The sequence below is a fragment of the Eschscholzia californica genome, unplaced genomic scaffold, assembly GCF_041429995.1.
Source record: "Eschscholzia californica isolate CP2 unplaced genomic scaffold, dmEscCali1.0.p SCAF_4, whole genome shotgun sequence".
Lineage (NCBI taxonomy): Eukaryota > Viridiplantae > Streptophyta > Magnoliopsida > Ranunculales > Papaveraceae > Eschscholzia > Eschscholzia californica.
This window is the reverse complement of record NW_028238461.1, coordinates 1498444-1515475: the sequence shown is the minus strand read 5'-3', so window position 1 is coordinate 1515475 and position 17032 is coordinate 1498444. Positions and strand designations below refer to the sequence as shown.

General features: G+C 34.8%; 3 protein-coding genes and 1 non-coding gene across 4 annotated transcripts; 3 read left to right on the top strand and 1 right to left on the bottom strand.

Moving 5' to 3' along the window:
• Positions 1 to 1794: 1794 nt before the first annotated feature.
• LOC147541333 (dof zinc finger protein DOF5.7-like) lies at positions 1795 to 3756 on the top strand. Its single transcript, XM_086638516.1, has one exon. The coding sequence runs from the start codon at positions 2226 to 2228 to the stop codon at positions 3375 to 3377; it is 1152 nt and encodes a 383-aa protein (XP_086494642.1). The 5' UTR covers positions 1795 to 2225; the 3' UTR covers positions 3378 to 3756.
• A 1729-nt stretch (positions 3757 to 5485) lies between these two features.
• LOC147541332 (uncharacterized) lies at positions 5486 to 6585 on the bottom strand. Its single transcript, XM_086632209.1, has 2 exons — positions 5694 to 6585; positions 5486 to 5511 (listed from the first exon to the last, which is right to left on the bottom strand). Exons 1-2 carry the CDS (start codon positions 6583 to 6585, stop codon positions 5486 to 5488), a joined length of 918 nt encoding a protein of 305 aa, XP_086488335.1.
• Positions 6586 to 12941: 6356 nt separating this feature from the next.
• LOC147541331 (gamma-glutamyl peptidase 5-like) lies at positions 12942 to 14278 on the top strand. Its single transcript, XM_086636808.1, has 3 exons — positions 12942 to 13250; positions 13410 to 13562; positions 13724 to 14278. The coding sequence occupies exons 1-3, from the start codon at positions 12942 to 12944 to the stop codon at positions 14024 to 14026; spliced, it is 765 nt and encodes a 254-aa protein (XP_086492934.1). The 3' UTR covers positions 14027 to 14278.
• Positions 14279 to 14804: 526 nt separating this feature from the next.
• TRNAM-CAU (transfer RNA methionine (anticodon CAU)) lies at positions 14805 to 14891 on the top strand. Its single transcript is given in 2 exon segments — positions 14805 to 14842; positions 14856 to 14891. It is a non-coding gene; the product is annotated as a tRNA-Met (tRNA).
• Positions 14892 to 17032: the final 2141 nt, after the last annotated feature.

Genomic DNA, 17032 nt, shown 5'->3' with positions numbered 1-17032 from the left:
GGGCCGCTTGCTAATAGACACGCATACTAATGACATTTTTCCCAATGCATTTAGCAGCTACCAAAAACATATTTCTTTGAATCTAGCTACTTAATCCTTCTATGCTAGGTGTCAAAAAAATTAGTAAGGGTTCATTTCAGACAATATGGGCAATCACCCATAGCTAGCATGAAATGCTGCATTTATCACACTATAGTGACGTTATATAGTATTATTGGTACCTCTATTTTGTTTTATGTTATGAAGAGTTTTTTCAGAACTAGCTAGGGGGGGTGGTGGGGTTTGAAATTAGGGTTTAGTAGATCATTTTAATTATGGTTGCATGCATATCACTACATTAATACTTTTGTACTTGTAAGTAAACATTAGAAGAAGAAGAAGTATAGATGGATGATGGTAGAAAAACCTGTCAGATTATGTTGGGGGTTGTTGTTAGTGAGAGAAAGTCTGTCAAAAGGGACTTAACATGGGAAAGAATGGACAAGGGTTGGTTGTGAGAGTGTTGGCAGCAGAACCCATGACTGCAGCTGTTGCCTCCTCCCCACTCAGAACTCCTACTCCTAACTCTACTAGTGTCTATGTTGCTACTACTGTTTTATGTTATTCAAAGTGTAGTGTAGTACTTTCCTTACCAAATGGTCCTACTTGTTGGCCTTACTAGTGAGATAGAATCAAGATTTAGCTATAACTAGTGACTTGTTATGGAATCATAAGTTTTAAAATTATAACAAGAGTAATAAAAACAAGAAAAACTACACAGATTTTGGACAGAAATCTTAAGTGGCTTGCTTTAATTTGTTGTTTAGTAGATCAGAATCATCGAAAGTACGAATCACTACAATCTACAAAGAATTTGTGCCAAAAGTCTGTCTTTTTTGTTTTCTAGCATTTAAATATAGATTTTCTGTCTATAAGACGAAAAAAGGCAGAAAATGACCATATTACCTTGAAATCTATCTCTCCCCTCTTGTCCTGTTAACGAAACAAAGAAAATAGAGAGTCAAGTAGGGGGAGATGCTAGAGTGCCCAGCTTGGTGTCCAAAAGGATGTCCAGCTGACGTGAAATTCACTAAAAGACAAGATTTTTTCAAAGTTTGACTACAGTGGGGACCTCTTTTTTTTTTTTTTTTTTTTTTTTTGAAATCAAGGACCGTTTTTGTTTCTAAATGAGAAACTTTGAGCATTTTGCTGGGCAGTCTATCATTTCCCGTCAAGTAGGCAGGTCAACTTACCATTGTTCTTAAAATCATGTGAAATTGTTCTTCACAATAAATAGATAATTTTTCATTGAAGATCAGCTTAGTTCTTGAAAATCACATTCTAGGTAATATTTTTCTTTCTATATATTTTGGTTAATACTACCGAAGAAATAAGAATAATAAAACTGTGACATATATGAGACGAAATAGCAACCATTCATGAGACATGTTTTGACCCATTTCCCCTTATTCAATGATATTATTCCCACTTTACTACCTATATCTAACTCTAATAGATAGGGGGACTTTGTTTTTATGAAGGTTATATACCCACTCAAATGATCGCGATACTTATTATGTTTAAGCTCGCCGTTATAACTCCAACCGAAAAAATCTAACTATTATTAAATTGAGCGCACAATAATTAATCAAGTTTCTATTTGTATTACGTCTATCTTTGTTGGTCTTGAGAAAGGACCCTTCTCACATGACAAGTAGAATTGTGAGTTAATTAGGAATAGTAAAAGTTAAAACTCATTACCAAACCATCATACATCCATCATCCATCCCCATTTGTTTTGTCCTAATATAGCTTCTCCCTGCAAGATTAGGATCACTTCATTTACTCTCTTTCACTGTCTCTCTCACTCTATAGATAAATATACTAGACCTTTTTGTGGTGAGGTTTGTTCTCCATCCAGCCCCTCTCTCTCTCTCTCTCTCTCTCTCTCTCTCTCTCTCTCTCTCTCTCTCTCTCTCTCTCTCTCTCTCTCTCTCTCTCTCTCTCTATTTCCTACACTATTCATCTTCTCTATTTTTCATGTGTTCTCTCCTCCTTCTTTGATGAAAATCACAAGTCACCCATCAATATCTCAACCTCATAAGTCTCATGAATGAAAACCCTTTGCTTTTTATTCAACAAAAAAATCTAAACCAAAAAAAAAAAAACCACATACTACCTTCTCTCTCTCTCTCCCCCTGTCTCTAAAATTAAGTTATTCCTAGTAGTAGTGATCATATCTAAAGATGATGCCTTCTAATAGTATTATTCCATCAAAACCCATGTCTCAAGAAACTAACCCAACCTCTGGATCAAACAAAAAAGTTGGATCATCATCAACAACAACAACATCAGTGAAACTAAACCCACCAGAACAAGCACTAAAATGCCCTAGATGTGATTCTTCAAACACTAAGTTCTGTTACTACAACAATTACAATCTTTCACAACCAAGACATTTTTGTAAGACATGTAGAAGGTATTGGACTAAAGGCGGTGCTTTGCGGAACGTTCCAATCGGTGGTGGTTGTCGTAAGAACAAGAGAATTAGCACAAAATCAAGTTCTAGAAATGATTCATCATCAATAGATTACTCTATATCTCCTTCTTCATCAGAAAATATTAGTGGGTTGAAGTTTTTTCCTGGTATTTCATCTCCTTCTATGGAGTTTCAACTTGGTGGTGGTGGTGGACTACCTTTTTCATCAAGACTAATTAGTACTAATGGGGTTTATAATCAGTTTCTTCCTTATGGAGATCAAAACCCTAACACTAGTTCTACTTCAACTACTATAAATAATCCTTCTTTTATGGGTTTTAACTTTCATGGTGGTTCTTCATCAATATCAGATCTTACTACTACTACTACTACTAGTAATTGTACTAATGGAGGAGGGATTCAAGAAATGGGTAGTTCATCAATTAATGTTCATAGTAATCTAGCTTCTTCAATTGAATCTTTGAGTTGTATAAACCAAGATTTACATTGGAAATTACAACAACAAAGATTGGGTATGGGTATGCTTTTTGGTGACAATAATCACAAGGAGATAATAAGTAATGATGATTTGCATGAAATCCAGACAGAAAAAACACAACCAATTTTGTTTCAGAATCTTGATATCTCAAAACCAGATGGTTTAGCCCTTGGTAATAATAATAATCAAAGAAAAAGTGGGTCTGCTTCTCATGGTGGTGGAAACCCTAGAACAGAATGGTTCTTTGAGAATACTCCTACTACCAATTACATCCCAAATTCCAACATCAACATCAATCCCACCACCAACAACAACAACATTAACAGGCAAGGGAATGAAAATCCAAGTGGGTGGGATGGATTTCAAGGTTGGACTACTACTGGTTTGAATCATCAACACTATAATGGCTTACAAGAGTAAAAGTGATAGAAAACAAGGTAAGAGATAGAGAGAGAAAAAGGTAGGTAAGAGAAAGAGAAAAAGGGTAAGAAACAAAAGAAAATCCATCCTATATTATCCTGTTTATCTTCTCTTTTGTCTATCTTAACTTTTTTTCTTCATTTAGGGTTTTCTTTTTTTCTTTTTATGGGTGGGGTGGGAGGAGAAGATAGTTTTAGGTATTGGGGTGAAGCTTTAAACATGACAAAGATGATGAAGGGTTTAATTTGATGAAGGATGATTAGTCATGCATGTTTTTTTTTAGGTTTTTATGTGTCTTAGAATGGAAAAGATGAAGGACTAAAATTGTAGATTCTATTACTACTCTTATGGTAAGAATAATTTAAGAAAAAGTTAAGTATTTCTTCAATGTTCTTAGTTAAACAACATCTATGCAATCTCTCTCTCTCTCCCCCTCTCTCTCCCTCTCTCTCTCTCTCCTACCATGAATCTTTGATATGTGATTAACACAAACGGAAATGCTAAAACAACAACCGCCACATCAGCTGGGTAACTTCTTTTGTCAAAACCTTTCTGATTGTAGCATTTTCGTAACACAAATTATGGAAAAAGTTGGTATTTGTGTAAGAAATTTAGTACTAAGTAATGCTAGGAACAAGGAAAAACATACACATTTTGGGCAGAAATAATATGTGGCTTGTCGTGATTTATGCTATGATTCGCCCTTCGGATGATTTTGACTAGCTGAAGCCCAAATCACAACAAACTACATACAATTTCTGCTTAAAGTCGATGTTGTTTTTCTTATTTCCTAGCATTTTTTGTTTTGTAAAGATAGAAATTTATGAGTTTAAACATAAAATGCATTAATAATGATATTGTTTACTCTCCCAATATACATATTTGGGATATATAATAGTATATGTAATAGTATATGGAATAGGATTGTTGTAGGACTTAGAAACATATTTGATTTGTTTTATGTTTAGTCAGTCATCTTTTAGAACTCTCACTATCATCTCTGATTAGAGAATTCTGAAATTTTCAGCTATCTCTGAAAAAATAAAAACATAACAAAAGTGAAGCTTATAATAAAGATGTCCCCTTAGCCCTAAGCCCCTAACTAAGACAGAGAAAACCTATACACCCTTATGGCCACATCTCTCTCTCTCTCTCTCTAGGTTTCAATAGGTGTAGTTGAATGTATTATTTTTGCATGTCTGTGGTAGTGGTTCAAAAATGAGTTGAAGGAAACTTCTCCTTCATTTTCCAAGGAGAGAGAAAATCTTATAGCTAGGTTTTCATGAATTTTTTTTTTTTTTTGACAAAGATAACATATTAAGAGTTAAACCACATAGAGAGATGTTACAATGTGATAAGGAGCAGTTAGGAAAACAAACCGAAACACAAGAGTTGTTTTTCCTAGAGTTTGTAGCAAGCTTATGAGCCATGCTATTAAACTTTCTATTCACATACAAAAAAGTATAACTATCAAAATAAGAAACTATGCTCCTAGCTTCTTTCAAAATGTGCTTTGAAGTCCAGTGGGTAGTGTTCTTCCTGCCATTCAAGAAATTTGTGACATTCGTAGAGTCACCTTCAAATTGTACCTTCTTAAAACCATGAACTTGAGCCCATCGAATCCCAAGCAGACAGGCTTTGCTCTCTCCCTCATCTACTGTTCTGCTGGGGTTTTCATGAATGCAATGCCAAACAAGTCATATTTTTTTTTTAAAGGGGAAGCTCACTTTGGTTGTGTTGCCACATGTATTGTCACCAGTCAAGAAACCAAAGTTTGTATTTTAGGCTATTTCAAAAAATAGAGGTGATACTTTTCTTGAAGACTATTCCAGTTGAATCGTGGCCGGATACGTTATTTGACAAGATTTTGAGAAAGAAAAAGAGTTTTCTTTAAATCCTGCCCAACATTCATAGACCAATCACTCTCATCAAAAAAAAAAAAAACATTCATAGACCTAAAAGAATATGAATAGGTTTTGTGTGAGGAAAACCATTAACCTCCCTTGTATATTTATATTGTTAATAGTTTACATAAATATGTAATTGACATAGATAGCTATACACAAGAGAGGAAAGAAAATACATAAGAGAGGAAAGAATATGAATAGCTATACACCAGAATCCTTCCTTTCTCCTGAAAGATAACAAAACCATGTTGTGAAAATAGAACAAAACAATGAAGATCATCCACAAGTTTTCCTATAGATAATAAATTCTTAGTAAGAGAAGGAACATGAAGTGAGTCAGGTAAGGTGAGGACACCATGAGGAGTGGGAAGAGAAAGGGAACCTTTATGTCGAATGGTGAGAGGCGAACCATCACCGATGTAGACTTTATTTGAACCAGAATATGGAGTTAAGTGAGAAAAGTTACCGGAACCTGACGTCATATGACTTGAGGCACCACTATCGGCATACCAAGACGGATCTGACGGATTGGTGATGACGAGAGACTGAAGAGCATCAGCGGCAGCTTCAATAGATGCAGCATCGGCAACGTGAGCTTCTCGGCGAGGTGATAAAGATCGATCATGAGGACGACGACGAGATGAGTCACGGGTCCGACGAGGAGAGGGTTCTCGGTACGGTTGTCGTGGTGAATATTGATCACGAGGAGAGTCTCTTTGACGTCGCGGTGGTCGACCAGTAAGCAAAAAATAACGATCAGCAGAATGCCCAGGCTTCTTACACCACTGACAGACAAACGTCGGTGTGGACCGAGAGGCTCGTCTATCATGGCGAGGGGGAGACCGAGAAGACCGATCATAACGAGAGGAACGTTGTGGAGACCGATATTGGCGATGACTTGAATTGTGGGTAGAGACATAAGCACCTTCGGTAATAGGAGGAACAACCCGAAAGGATTTTATAACACCTTCTTGAGCCTGAAGCATAGGTAAAATATCTTTAAAAGTTGGAAGAGGTGGTTTAGAGAGAATGGATCCGGCTAAAGTTTCATAATCCGGGCCGAGACCTTTCAAGAACCAGTATACTTTCTCAGCTTCAGAAATATGATGACCAGTGGTGGCTAATGTTTCACATAAAACCCTGTAATTACGAGCATAATCCGCTATAGATGCATTACCTCGTTTAATACATTGAATTTGTTCCTTGAGTTGAAGAGAGCGAGTGATGCATGGACTAGCATAAGTTTGATTGAGCTGAGCCCAAACATCAGCCGCTCGGGTTAAGCCTATAATATCAGTCATTGCCTCTTTGGAGAGAGAACTATAGATGATCGAAAAAACAAGGCGATCTGTAGTTAACCAAGATTCATAGAGAGGATTAACAGTTAACGAACCTGTAGGGGAAGCAAGTGTGGGTTCCGGTGGAGGGACCGTATTATCAAGATGATGAACCAGACGTTGACTTTCCAATACAGATAAAATCTGAGGACGCCATAGCAAAAAATTTTCTGAATCAAGTTTTAAGTTGATCATAGAGCTAAGATGCGGATAAGATATCATAGTTGGTGCCGAGGGAGATAAAATAGCACTTGAAATAGAAGAACCGGGTGAAGATTCCATAGCAAACGAACTTAATAGTAAAACCTTTTGAAGATTTTAACCTCGATATGAAATCGGAAAAAAAATAGCTCTTGAAAAGAAGAAGACCTCGGTAAAGATGAACCGGACAATAGAATAATGATCTCGGTTGGAGACAACTGGAAAAAATAACAAGGATCGAACTCGTTAGAGAATGGCTCTGGATACCATAAAAGAATATGAATAGGTTTTGTGTGAGGAAAACCAGTAACCTCCCTTGTATATTTATATTGTTAATAGTTTACATAAATATGTAATTGACATAGATAGCTATACACAAGAGAGGAAAGAAAATACATAAGAGAGGAAAGAAAATACATAAGGTAGGAAATAGTATATACAATATATTGGAAAGAATCAAGTCCAATCTCATCCAAAATCTTTAGTCAATTATATCCCGAATCTGATTATTATTACCATTATTAAGACCAATCAAGATTGTGGTGGGACAATCATTTTTCTACAAAAAAAACATTTAGTGAAGTCTATTTCAATTGAGTTTTACCAGATTTATTTCTCGATAGACCAGAGTTCAAATCTTACTGTATCTAGCTCAAAGAAAAATATATATTCGAGAAAAATATATAGTATTATTTAGGGAGTTGGTTTGTGGTTTTGGAGAAAGTAGTACCCATTTCCATGGTGGTGATAAGCAATGTCCTATCATGGTGAAACTAGGGTAAGTTTTTGTCTACTTTATTATGTACCCTTGTTTACTTTTTATATTTCTAAAAGTGGATTTCATTCAAATAAGAAGAAGAATATACATTTTCCTTCATATCTTACTTTGAGCTAGCTAGCTAGTACTAAATAGATATATGTGTATATTTCATTTCATTAAGTTGATTTATCATATGATGTGATAATATTAGCAAACCAGGTTCTTCCTTTTTCTTAAAGAACTGAGTCTAACATGAGTTTTGGTTTGGAGAAATTGGTGCAACTTATTCCTTATTTTCTCTCTCTATGCTTTACTTTTTTCCTTTTGTGCAGGCAGCAAGACTGTTCATAACATAGTACTCTATCTCTCTCTCTCTCTAGATCTCTACATTGACTGCTTGTATGATCCTTTACAGCTAGAGGAGTCTAGACCTTTATCTCTCCCATATCACTGCAAAAAGCTTATACTTTGTGTACCCACATTGGGTTTCAATCCCCTCCCCCCACTCTCTCTCTCTCTCTCTATACTGTTGGAGATTTTGAGAAGACATTGAAGAGGGAATGCAATTGTACTTTTATTTAATGTTTAAATCTTCTCTCTCTATACCATTTATGTAAGATGCTTCTTATACTACTTACGAGCTTCTTTGTCTTTTCTCTCTCTCTCTCTCTCTCTCTCTCTCATCAATCTTCATTCTTTTCTTTCCTTAACATATAAGAATGAAGATCATAAATCCAAGCTCATCAAATTTATATTCTCTTATATCTAATTCAAACTCTTTTCATATTTATATCCAAATCTTGGATGTGTCAAAATATTTTAAGTACTATTTTTAATTCCAACGAATGGAATGTGTCGTATAGCCACGTCGCGTGTTTTATTAGATCTCGGGTTCAGATGTATTTTTCATTTAAATTTCATTACCAATTTCGTCTTTTAACATCGTTTGTGAGAGCAATGAGAGTCTGGACTATTGGTCTAAGTTCCGATTTCAAGTATCATGGCCTTTTAAGTGGCCACAACTCTTGTGGATAATTCGTAAGAATATAAGTGAGTCTTATATAGTAAAAGTGAGGGCAATATCGAAAACTGTTTAAATTTGGGTTGTCACAATTTTATCTTTATTGCTTTAGACTTTTGGGGTTTTAATTCTGTGTATATGATTATTACCACTGTCTCCTACCATCATTAAGAACATGAAAAGAAAAGAAATTGAAACAAGTGCAATACAATTCATATATACCCAATGCACAGAGAAAAAGACTTAGAAAGAGATTTGTAGATGAATGAATGGAGAAGGAAGCATGAATTGTAGATACCATTTTCAAACAAAGTAGGTAAGAACATGGAAGCGTGATTTACGTGAGAAACTCACAGAGATTTGTAGCTTTTGTTGTTTGGGGGGCAACTAGAATATCCATATGTCATTTCTCAAGGAATCCATGACCCTCTCTCTCAAATCTCTCTCTCTCTCAAATCTCTCTCTCTCTCTCTCTCTATAGACATCTGTGAGTGACACACGGGGTACTCTTGGGGTTTGTTTACATGAGATATATGTGAAGATGTGATTATTTATGGCTTGGATTAGAACAATTATAAGTATAACCTATTTACAACAGTTATACATTTAAATAAAATAAAATCGACTTCAATTTAGTGACCGGTTATGATCTTTCTACTAGGGTGATAATGGATAGTACCATGATGTGTTTAAAACCTATAAAAATAGATACTCATTTTAAATTGTTGAATCAGAGAAATTGAATACGATTTATTATGTAGACAACATTCAATAGTGTTGTATAGTCCAAAAATATTGTTTGAGCATACAAGATTTTTTTTTTTTGTTGAAATTTGAGCATACAAGATTGGCGATATGATTTCAAAAAAAAAAAAAAAAAAAGATTGGCGATATGATGCCAGTTTTATACTCTTATACATGTCACCACATCATTCCGGTTAGATACACAACATTTTCATGTCACTTAGAGTTTTCCAACACCATTACCTATTGATTGGACGTTTTATTAGACCTAAGGTTTTCATAGACAACAAGCCATATTTTTTTCTATCTATAAATATCAAATTGTCAACTCCAACATCAATACCAATGTAGTAATTTTATACAATTTGTAAACTTGGGTTCATTAATGAAATTTATTAATATCTTACCGACACCCCAAATTCAAAGATGTATGGTGTTTTCACCCAACATCTAAAGATTGTGGGTTCATAGACTTCTGTTATGGTGTGATGTGGAGCAACCCTCTAGACTACTAATGATACTGTCTGTTTCGACACACTTGAAATCCACGGTCTTAAACGAGCTCACTAAGAAGGGTGTTGTTTAACTTCTCACTAGGAACACAACACTCCGACTGACCGCTAATGTGGGGTTGTTAACAACATACCTCTCACGACCACATCAAAGTAGAGAGAATCGCGCCGATAACCTGTTATGGTATGATGCCGATCAGTCTTATAAGCTTCTCGTGATACTGTCCCCTTTGACACCTCATGAACCTCATAGTTTCAAAAAATCTCAAAGAAAAAATATTCAACCTCTTAAGAGGAACACCACACCCGTCTCTCAGGACTGACGTGGGGCATCTTATTTGACTAATCATTTCAATAACATCTCAAGACTGATTTTGAATATTGAGTGAAGAAGAAGAGAAATAGAAACCGTTTTTTGTTTGGTTTCGGTTTCCGTTTTTTGTTTGAATGTGATTGGGTGATGGGAGATCTAACGGATAGTTAGAGAGAGAGAAAAATGAAGACCTAAAACGAGAAAAATGCACACATCACACCCTCATTTTTGTACTCTTTCTAAACAACACCCATCTCCCATCATCATTGCATTTCTCCTCCCCTCCCTTGAGTCTTGACCCCACCCTTCTTTTGTTTTGGTTCTAAACAATTTCTCACCCATACCTACTTGTCATACATGCACCCATTTTGGCCCTACCAACATTAGTTCCACATTTTTTACAGCTGGCCCACTAGATGGGCTTGGGCTTTTCTGGCCCAAGCATAATGTCCCTATATAACGGGCTTAGGGGAGTTCAAGCAGTATCCTAATGGGCTTACTTTTGGGCTGTATACTTTTTGATGGGAAGTTCGAAAGACGCCCCCCCCCCTTTAGCTATAGTGCTTCCTAGAGCCAAATTGTTGAGGGTTCATGTATGTGTAAATGGAGGAATACCTTCAGCAGTAACAAGAAGCTGCTTTAGAGTTTCTGTTTTTGTTGTGGGAGGCTAAGATAGACTTGCGTAAAAAGGTCTAAGACAAGCTCATTATAACTAAATGTGTCACAAGCTATTGCTAAAAGTGTTCCAAGGCCACAATCTCGATTCCATCCTGACCGAAGTATGTAGCAAGAGATAATTTAGAGAGAAAGTACAACATTTTATCTTTTTGATTCCTGTCCGGCCACAAACCTCGGTCGATACTGAGTGGGATCGTGGTCGGGCTGGTTCTATTTAGAACATAAGAAGGGCAAGATTGAACACTAAAGGAGTTGTGGCGCAGTTGGCTAGCACGTACGTCTCATAGCTTCTAAGAGTAATCCTGAGGTCGAGAGTTCGAGCCTCTCTCACCCCATTTATTTTTGTTATTTTTTTTACTTATTTTTCTTCTCTCAGTATCTAGGTATTTCTTCTCCCATACTTTTTTTTTCTAGAAAGAGAGATTGTTAAAAGTCTTATGACATCAGTAAACACACAAAGGAAGTTGGAAGAAAATTGACTCTGGGGAGGAAAATGGAGGAAATTTCTCTTTTTCCTTGCCAACTTTACCAAAGTCCATTTTGAACAAATAATCTCATTGAAGTAATTCTATTTTTATATAGATTTTCTAAACAAATACCCTATGTTTCAACAAAACAAAAACAAATACCCTGTATAAATTATAGATTCACTTCCAACTATTTACGCGGTGCATTTTGTTTTCATTACTCCCCGCTACCATCTTATATCATTGATTAAGCTAGTTCTACTGAAATAATCTGTGGGTTTCCATCCCAAAGACAGGAGTTCGACTCTCTTTGTTGGCCCTCTAGAATCTTTTTAGTCTTCATTTTCCTATAGCCTATATAATCAATTATGGCATAGTTTGAGAAAATTTATCTTTAAATATGATTGATCACAAGGAGATTTATATGCAATCTTTATGTTAGAAAAAATATCATCATATACAATTTGGAGCACCCAAGAATGGACCATAGCCAACAAAGAGGGCCAACAAGAATTTCCTAAACCTAATAAGAAAATGTTATGGGACATGTTTGCCACGTGAAATTATATAGCAAAAATGAAATAAAATAGAGAGTAGAGACGCTAACTTTCAAATCTTGAAAAGGGTACGTAGTTATATATACAATTCGTAAGACTGCAAAGATTTGCCTGTATAGTTTTGTTTATATGGTTGTTAGATACCGACATCCTTCAATGTTTATTGATTTTCTTTTTGTTTTATTTGTAAATATTATATCCAACTACTGTTAAAGGCTTGGGACCGGTTAAAGACAAACAATGTAGAGTAAAGGAACCACTGTTTTCCAAATGAACAAACAAAAAACACACTAGCCCTAGGGTTAAGGTGTCATATTTCAACGAAACAAAAGAAAATTTGAAATGTCATAAGTCTATATATTTGAAGTGTCATAAGTCTACACAGCGGAGTCGAGCAAAAAACGGTAGAACTGAAATTATAAAAAGTATTTTGTCTAGATCTTCTTCATGAACCATGCACATCACAAAATCAGATGAAAATACCCAAGTAACGATTGAGATTTTGACAACCGAGTCTTCGTCAAGTAGTAAATACCCAAGTTCAACAAAAAAAAAAAGTAGTAAATTCCGGATTGATGAATGGCCATGTCACCTTCTAGATGACTAGATTGACAATAGAATTTAGGACTGGTATATTCAACTATCCAAGTCAAGATGGCTATCATATGTACATATTAAAAAAAAAGTTTCTAACAAAGAAAAAAAAAAGAAATTTAACCCAACAAGTCAACAAAACGAGGGTGGTTAATAGATGGTCTTAAACGAAGTCAAAATAGTCACAAATCAAGGGCAAGGGTGTTCTCGTAATTAGCTTAGTAATCGAGGTTATTTCCAAATCACACACATGTATATATTTTCTAAAATATCATAAATTCTTTCTAAATTGCATTCTTTCTAAGATTTTTTATTTTCTTTATTAAGAGAACAAAAAATAGAAACAAAACAAAAAATAGAAACTAACATTTTTATAAAGGTAGTCACTACTCACTAGTCAGTCTCTCTCAATCAAATTTCTACACAACAATATAGAGAATATTTTTTGAAGAGAGAAAATTACAGAGAGAGTAATGGGAGGGAAGAGATTTGGTGTTCTAGCATGTGCGGAAGATTCAGAGTTTGTGAAGAAGAATTATGGTGGATATTTTGGAGTATTTGTAGAAATGTTAGGAGAAGAAGGAGAAACTTGGGAAGTATATAGAGTTTCGATTGGCGAGTTCCCCGATGATAAAGAAATTGAATTGTTCGATGGATTTGTAATTACTGGTAGTTGTAGTGATGCTCATGGAAATGACACGTGGATTTGTAAACTTGTTAATCTTTTGAAGAAATTGAATTCGATGAAGAAACAAATTCTTGGTATTTGTTTTGGTCATCAGGTAATGTTTTCTCACTCTCTCTTTCTCTCTAGACATACTTACCCATACATATGTCTGTTTTCATTGTGATGATTTTCTTTCACTTTTTGTTTTCCTTCGGTTATGTTTTCTTTCAAATTTATTAATAGGAGTTTTGTCTCAATATGATTATTCACTCAGATATTAAGTCGCGCAATTGGAGGAAAGACAGGAAGATCAGAATCAGGGTGGGATATTGGCATAACTACTATCAATCTTTCGTCATCTAACAACGCATTGACTTCTCTCAAATTACCTTCCGTGCTTTCTATTATTGAATTCCACCGTGACGAGGTTAGTTTTTTTTTCAAATTAGAAATAACATGTTCCACAAACATCTTAGAGTAGGTAATTGAGCAACTATATATATTAATTAAGTCATTATCGATATTCTTTCTAACAACAAAAAAAAGTCATCATCCATATTGAGAAAAATATGTTTGTTTTCTTGATAGGTGAGGGAATTGCCCCCGACAGCTGAAGTGATGGCATGGTCAAATAAGACAGGGATCGAGATGTTTAGATATGGAGATCACATCATGGGTATCCAAGGTCATCCAGAGTATACAAAAGAAATACTCTATCACTTAGTGGATCGTCTCCTCCAACGCAATCTCATTCAAGACTTTCATGCTGAAAAGGCGAAGGCAAGTATAGAGACAAGTGAACCGGATAGAGAGGCATTGAAGAGATTATGTAGAAACTTTTTCAAGGGTCGTTTAACTACACAAACTACCAATAACAACATTAACATTTGAAAATGATATAACTATTGGAAAAGATTTACTCATGAAGCCATAGAGAAAATTGAAGGATTGGTGACTTATTTCAACTCCCTTGACAAAGAATGAAAATGCCACCACTACGATGTTGGTGACTAAGATGATGATGACGACGATGAAAAATTTATTTTTAGATATTTTCCTTCTTAATTTATCAATGTTGTTATTATGAGTAATATGGTATTGAATTTGATAATATTCAGATATTCACAATAGAATTGCTTGAATGAGAACTTCTGGAAAGTACATTTTGAACAAAGAATTTTCATTGAAGTGATCATAGTTTTTTAAGTATAAATTTTCTAAACAAATACCCAATATAAATTGTAGATTACCTTCCAACTATTTACTTGATTTTGTATCCAATTGTTATACTCCATATAATGATATATATATGGATATGTTGTACTCCATGCGCATATGTAAGTGGAGTTCATGTGTAAATGGAGGAATACCTTCAGCAGTAACAAGAAGCTGCTTTAGAGTTTCTGTTTTTTTTTTGTGGGAGGCTAAGCTAGACTTGCGTAAAAAGGTCTAAAGAAAAGCTCATTATAACTAAATGTGTCACAAGCTATTGCTAAAAGTGTTCCAAGGCCACAATCTCGATTCTATCCTGACCGGAGTATGTAGCAAGAGATACAACATTTTATCTTTTTGATTCCTGTCCGGCCACAAACCTCGGTCGATACTGAGTGGGATCGTGGTCGGGCTGGTTTTATGTTAGACTATAAGAAGGGCAAGATTGAACACTAAAGGGGTGGTGGCGCAGTTGGCTAGCGCGTAGGTCTCATAGCTTCTAAGAGTAATCCTGAGGTCGAGAGTTCGAGCCTCTCTCACCCCATTTTTTATATTTTTCCTTTGTAACTTACTTTTTTCTAAATCTGATTTCTAAGCACAAGTATTTCTTCTCCCTTGCCTTTTTCTAGAACCAGAAATTGTTGAAAGTCTTATTACATCAATAAACACACAAAGAAAGTTGGAAGAAAATTGACTATTGGGAAGCAAAGGGACGAAATTTAGAAGCTTCTAACTAGAATTTCTCTTTTTCTTTGCCAACTCTACCAAAGTCCATTTTGAACAAATAATTTCATTGAAGTAGTTCTATTTTTATATAGATTTTCTAAACAAATACCCTATGTAAATTATAGATTTACTTCCAACTATTTAGGCAGTGCATTTTGTTTTCATTACTCGATTTTGTATCCAATTGTCACAATAATAACGATACGCGCTAAACATTACACACCCTCCCCCACCCCCTCCCAAGATTAGACGGGAACTACGGGAAAATGGGCGCCGACAAAACTTTGGGAGGACCTATTTAGATTTATCCTTCTTTAGGCGGTGCTTTTCCTGTTAATTATGTGTAAGCCTGTCAATGGATATTCGACATCTGCATCCGTATTCGAATTTCAAAAAAATATCCGAAATTTCGGATTCGGATATTCCTTATCGAATATCTGCTTATCGGATATCGGATACACTCATATTCGATCCGATAAATATCTGTATCCGATAAGCAATATAAAAAATTTAAATTTATTCATAATAATATATAAAATGTATGGTTGAGATTTATTATTTAGATCTAATGGTCAAAAGTTTAAAGAACAAATCTGAAATTTTGTTAAAGTTTCGGATATCGGATATTATCCGATAACCGTTAATATTATCGGATTCGGTTATTAATTTCTAATATCCGTCGGATAATTATCGGATTCGGATAGCTTATCGGATACGGATATGCCTATATCCGATCCGATAATCTACCGTTTACAGGCCTAATTATGTGTCGTATTACATGCATGAAAATGAGCGCCAACAACACTTTGGAGAACCCATTTAGATTTACGCTTCTTTACGCGCCCTAACATATACTTACAGGCACGACCAAACTTTAAATGCACTCACCATTTTGTGATGTACACTCACATGTAAGGTAATTTTTGAAAATGCACCCACCATTTTTGTTGTGTACACTCACATGCAAGGTAATTTTGTTGAAGTCAGAGGAGATGTGAGTGTGGCAGGTAAAACGGTAAGTGTATATAACATTTCTCAACTTTTTGGGGCACTCGTGGTGTAACGGGCCTACCTGCTTTAATAGGAGGCCCTTTTGGAACTTCGGCTTCCCACAATAATGTTACCTTTTTATGAAGATATATGAATAGCTGGTCCTCAATTTGTACAGAAAACGAATCTGAAAGTGTTAGTTTATAAAAACGAATCTAAACTGATAAGGATAATTAAAAGTGCCCGCTTTGCAAAAAGAATGAAATTTTATAAGGTAAAAAGTTATATTATACTAACAGAGTACTTGACTTTCAAACTATAACTTCATGAAAATAATGTGTCCATTTTCAAGAATTTGAATAAGAAGCAAAATAATCCTTTAATTTTTGAGTCTATAGACCAAAAATTGGGTCCTAATAAGAGATTTAATCCTCTATAATCCTAAAAAGGATTTCAAAACCTAAATAATAATTTAAATGGATATCTAGTCCTTTTGGTCTCATCTAGAGAGAAAACACAAATCCATATAATACATATTAAAGATTTAATACCTATATTAACCTTCTTTAATATCAAAACGTGATTTACATTCTAAACTGTTAAAGATATTTTTTCCATTTTTATCTCAACTTTCTCTCTCCAATCACGTTTGAATTGTAACTAACTACTATATTGATAATATTTCGTAACTGAAATCCGGTAACTTTCCATCTCTCTCTCTAAAAACGAAATCTTCAGTAAACATAAATTAATCTCACCACCAGCTGTTAAAAATTCCATTGTTTAATATTCAATCAAGAGCTTTCATCAAAACTTCCATTGTTATTTAGGTTTTATACTGTTTATCTCTTTATTCTAGCCATTGTTATTCAGGTTTAAAATCTTATCTTTATTGCTTTATAGGTTAAAGATTCATATAGAATCGTTGAAAACATCAAATCTTGATTTAGGTCTTTCTTTTCTTGTTTT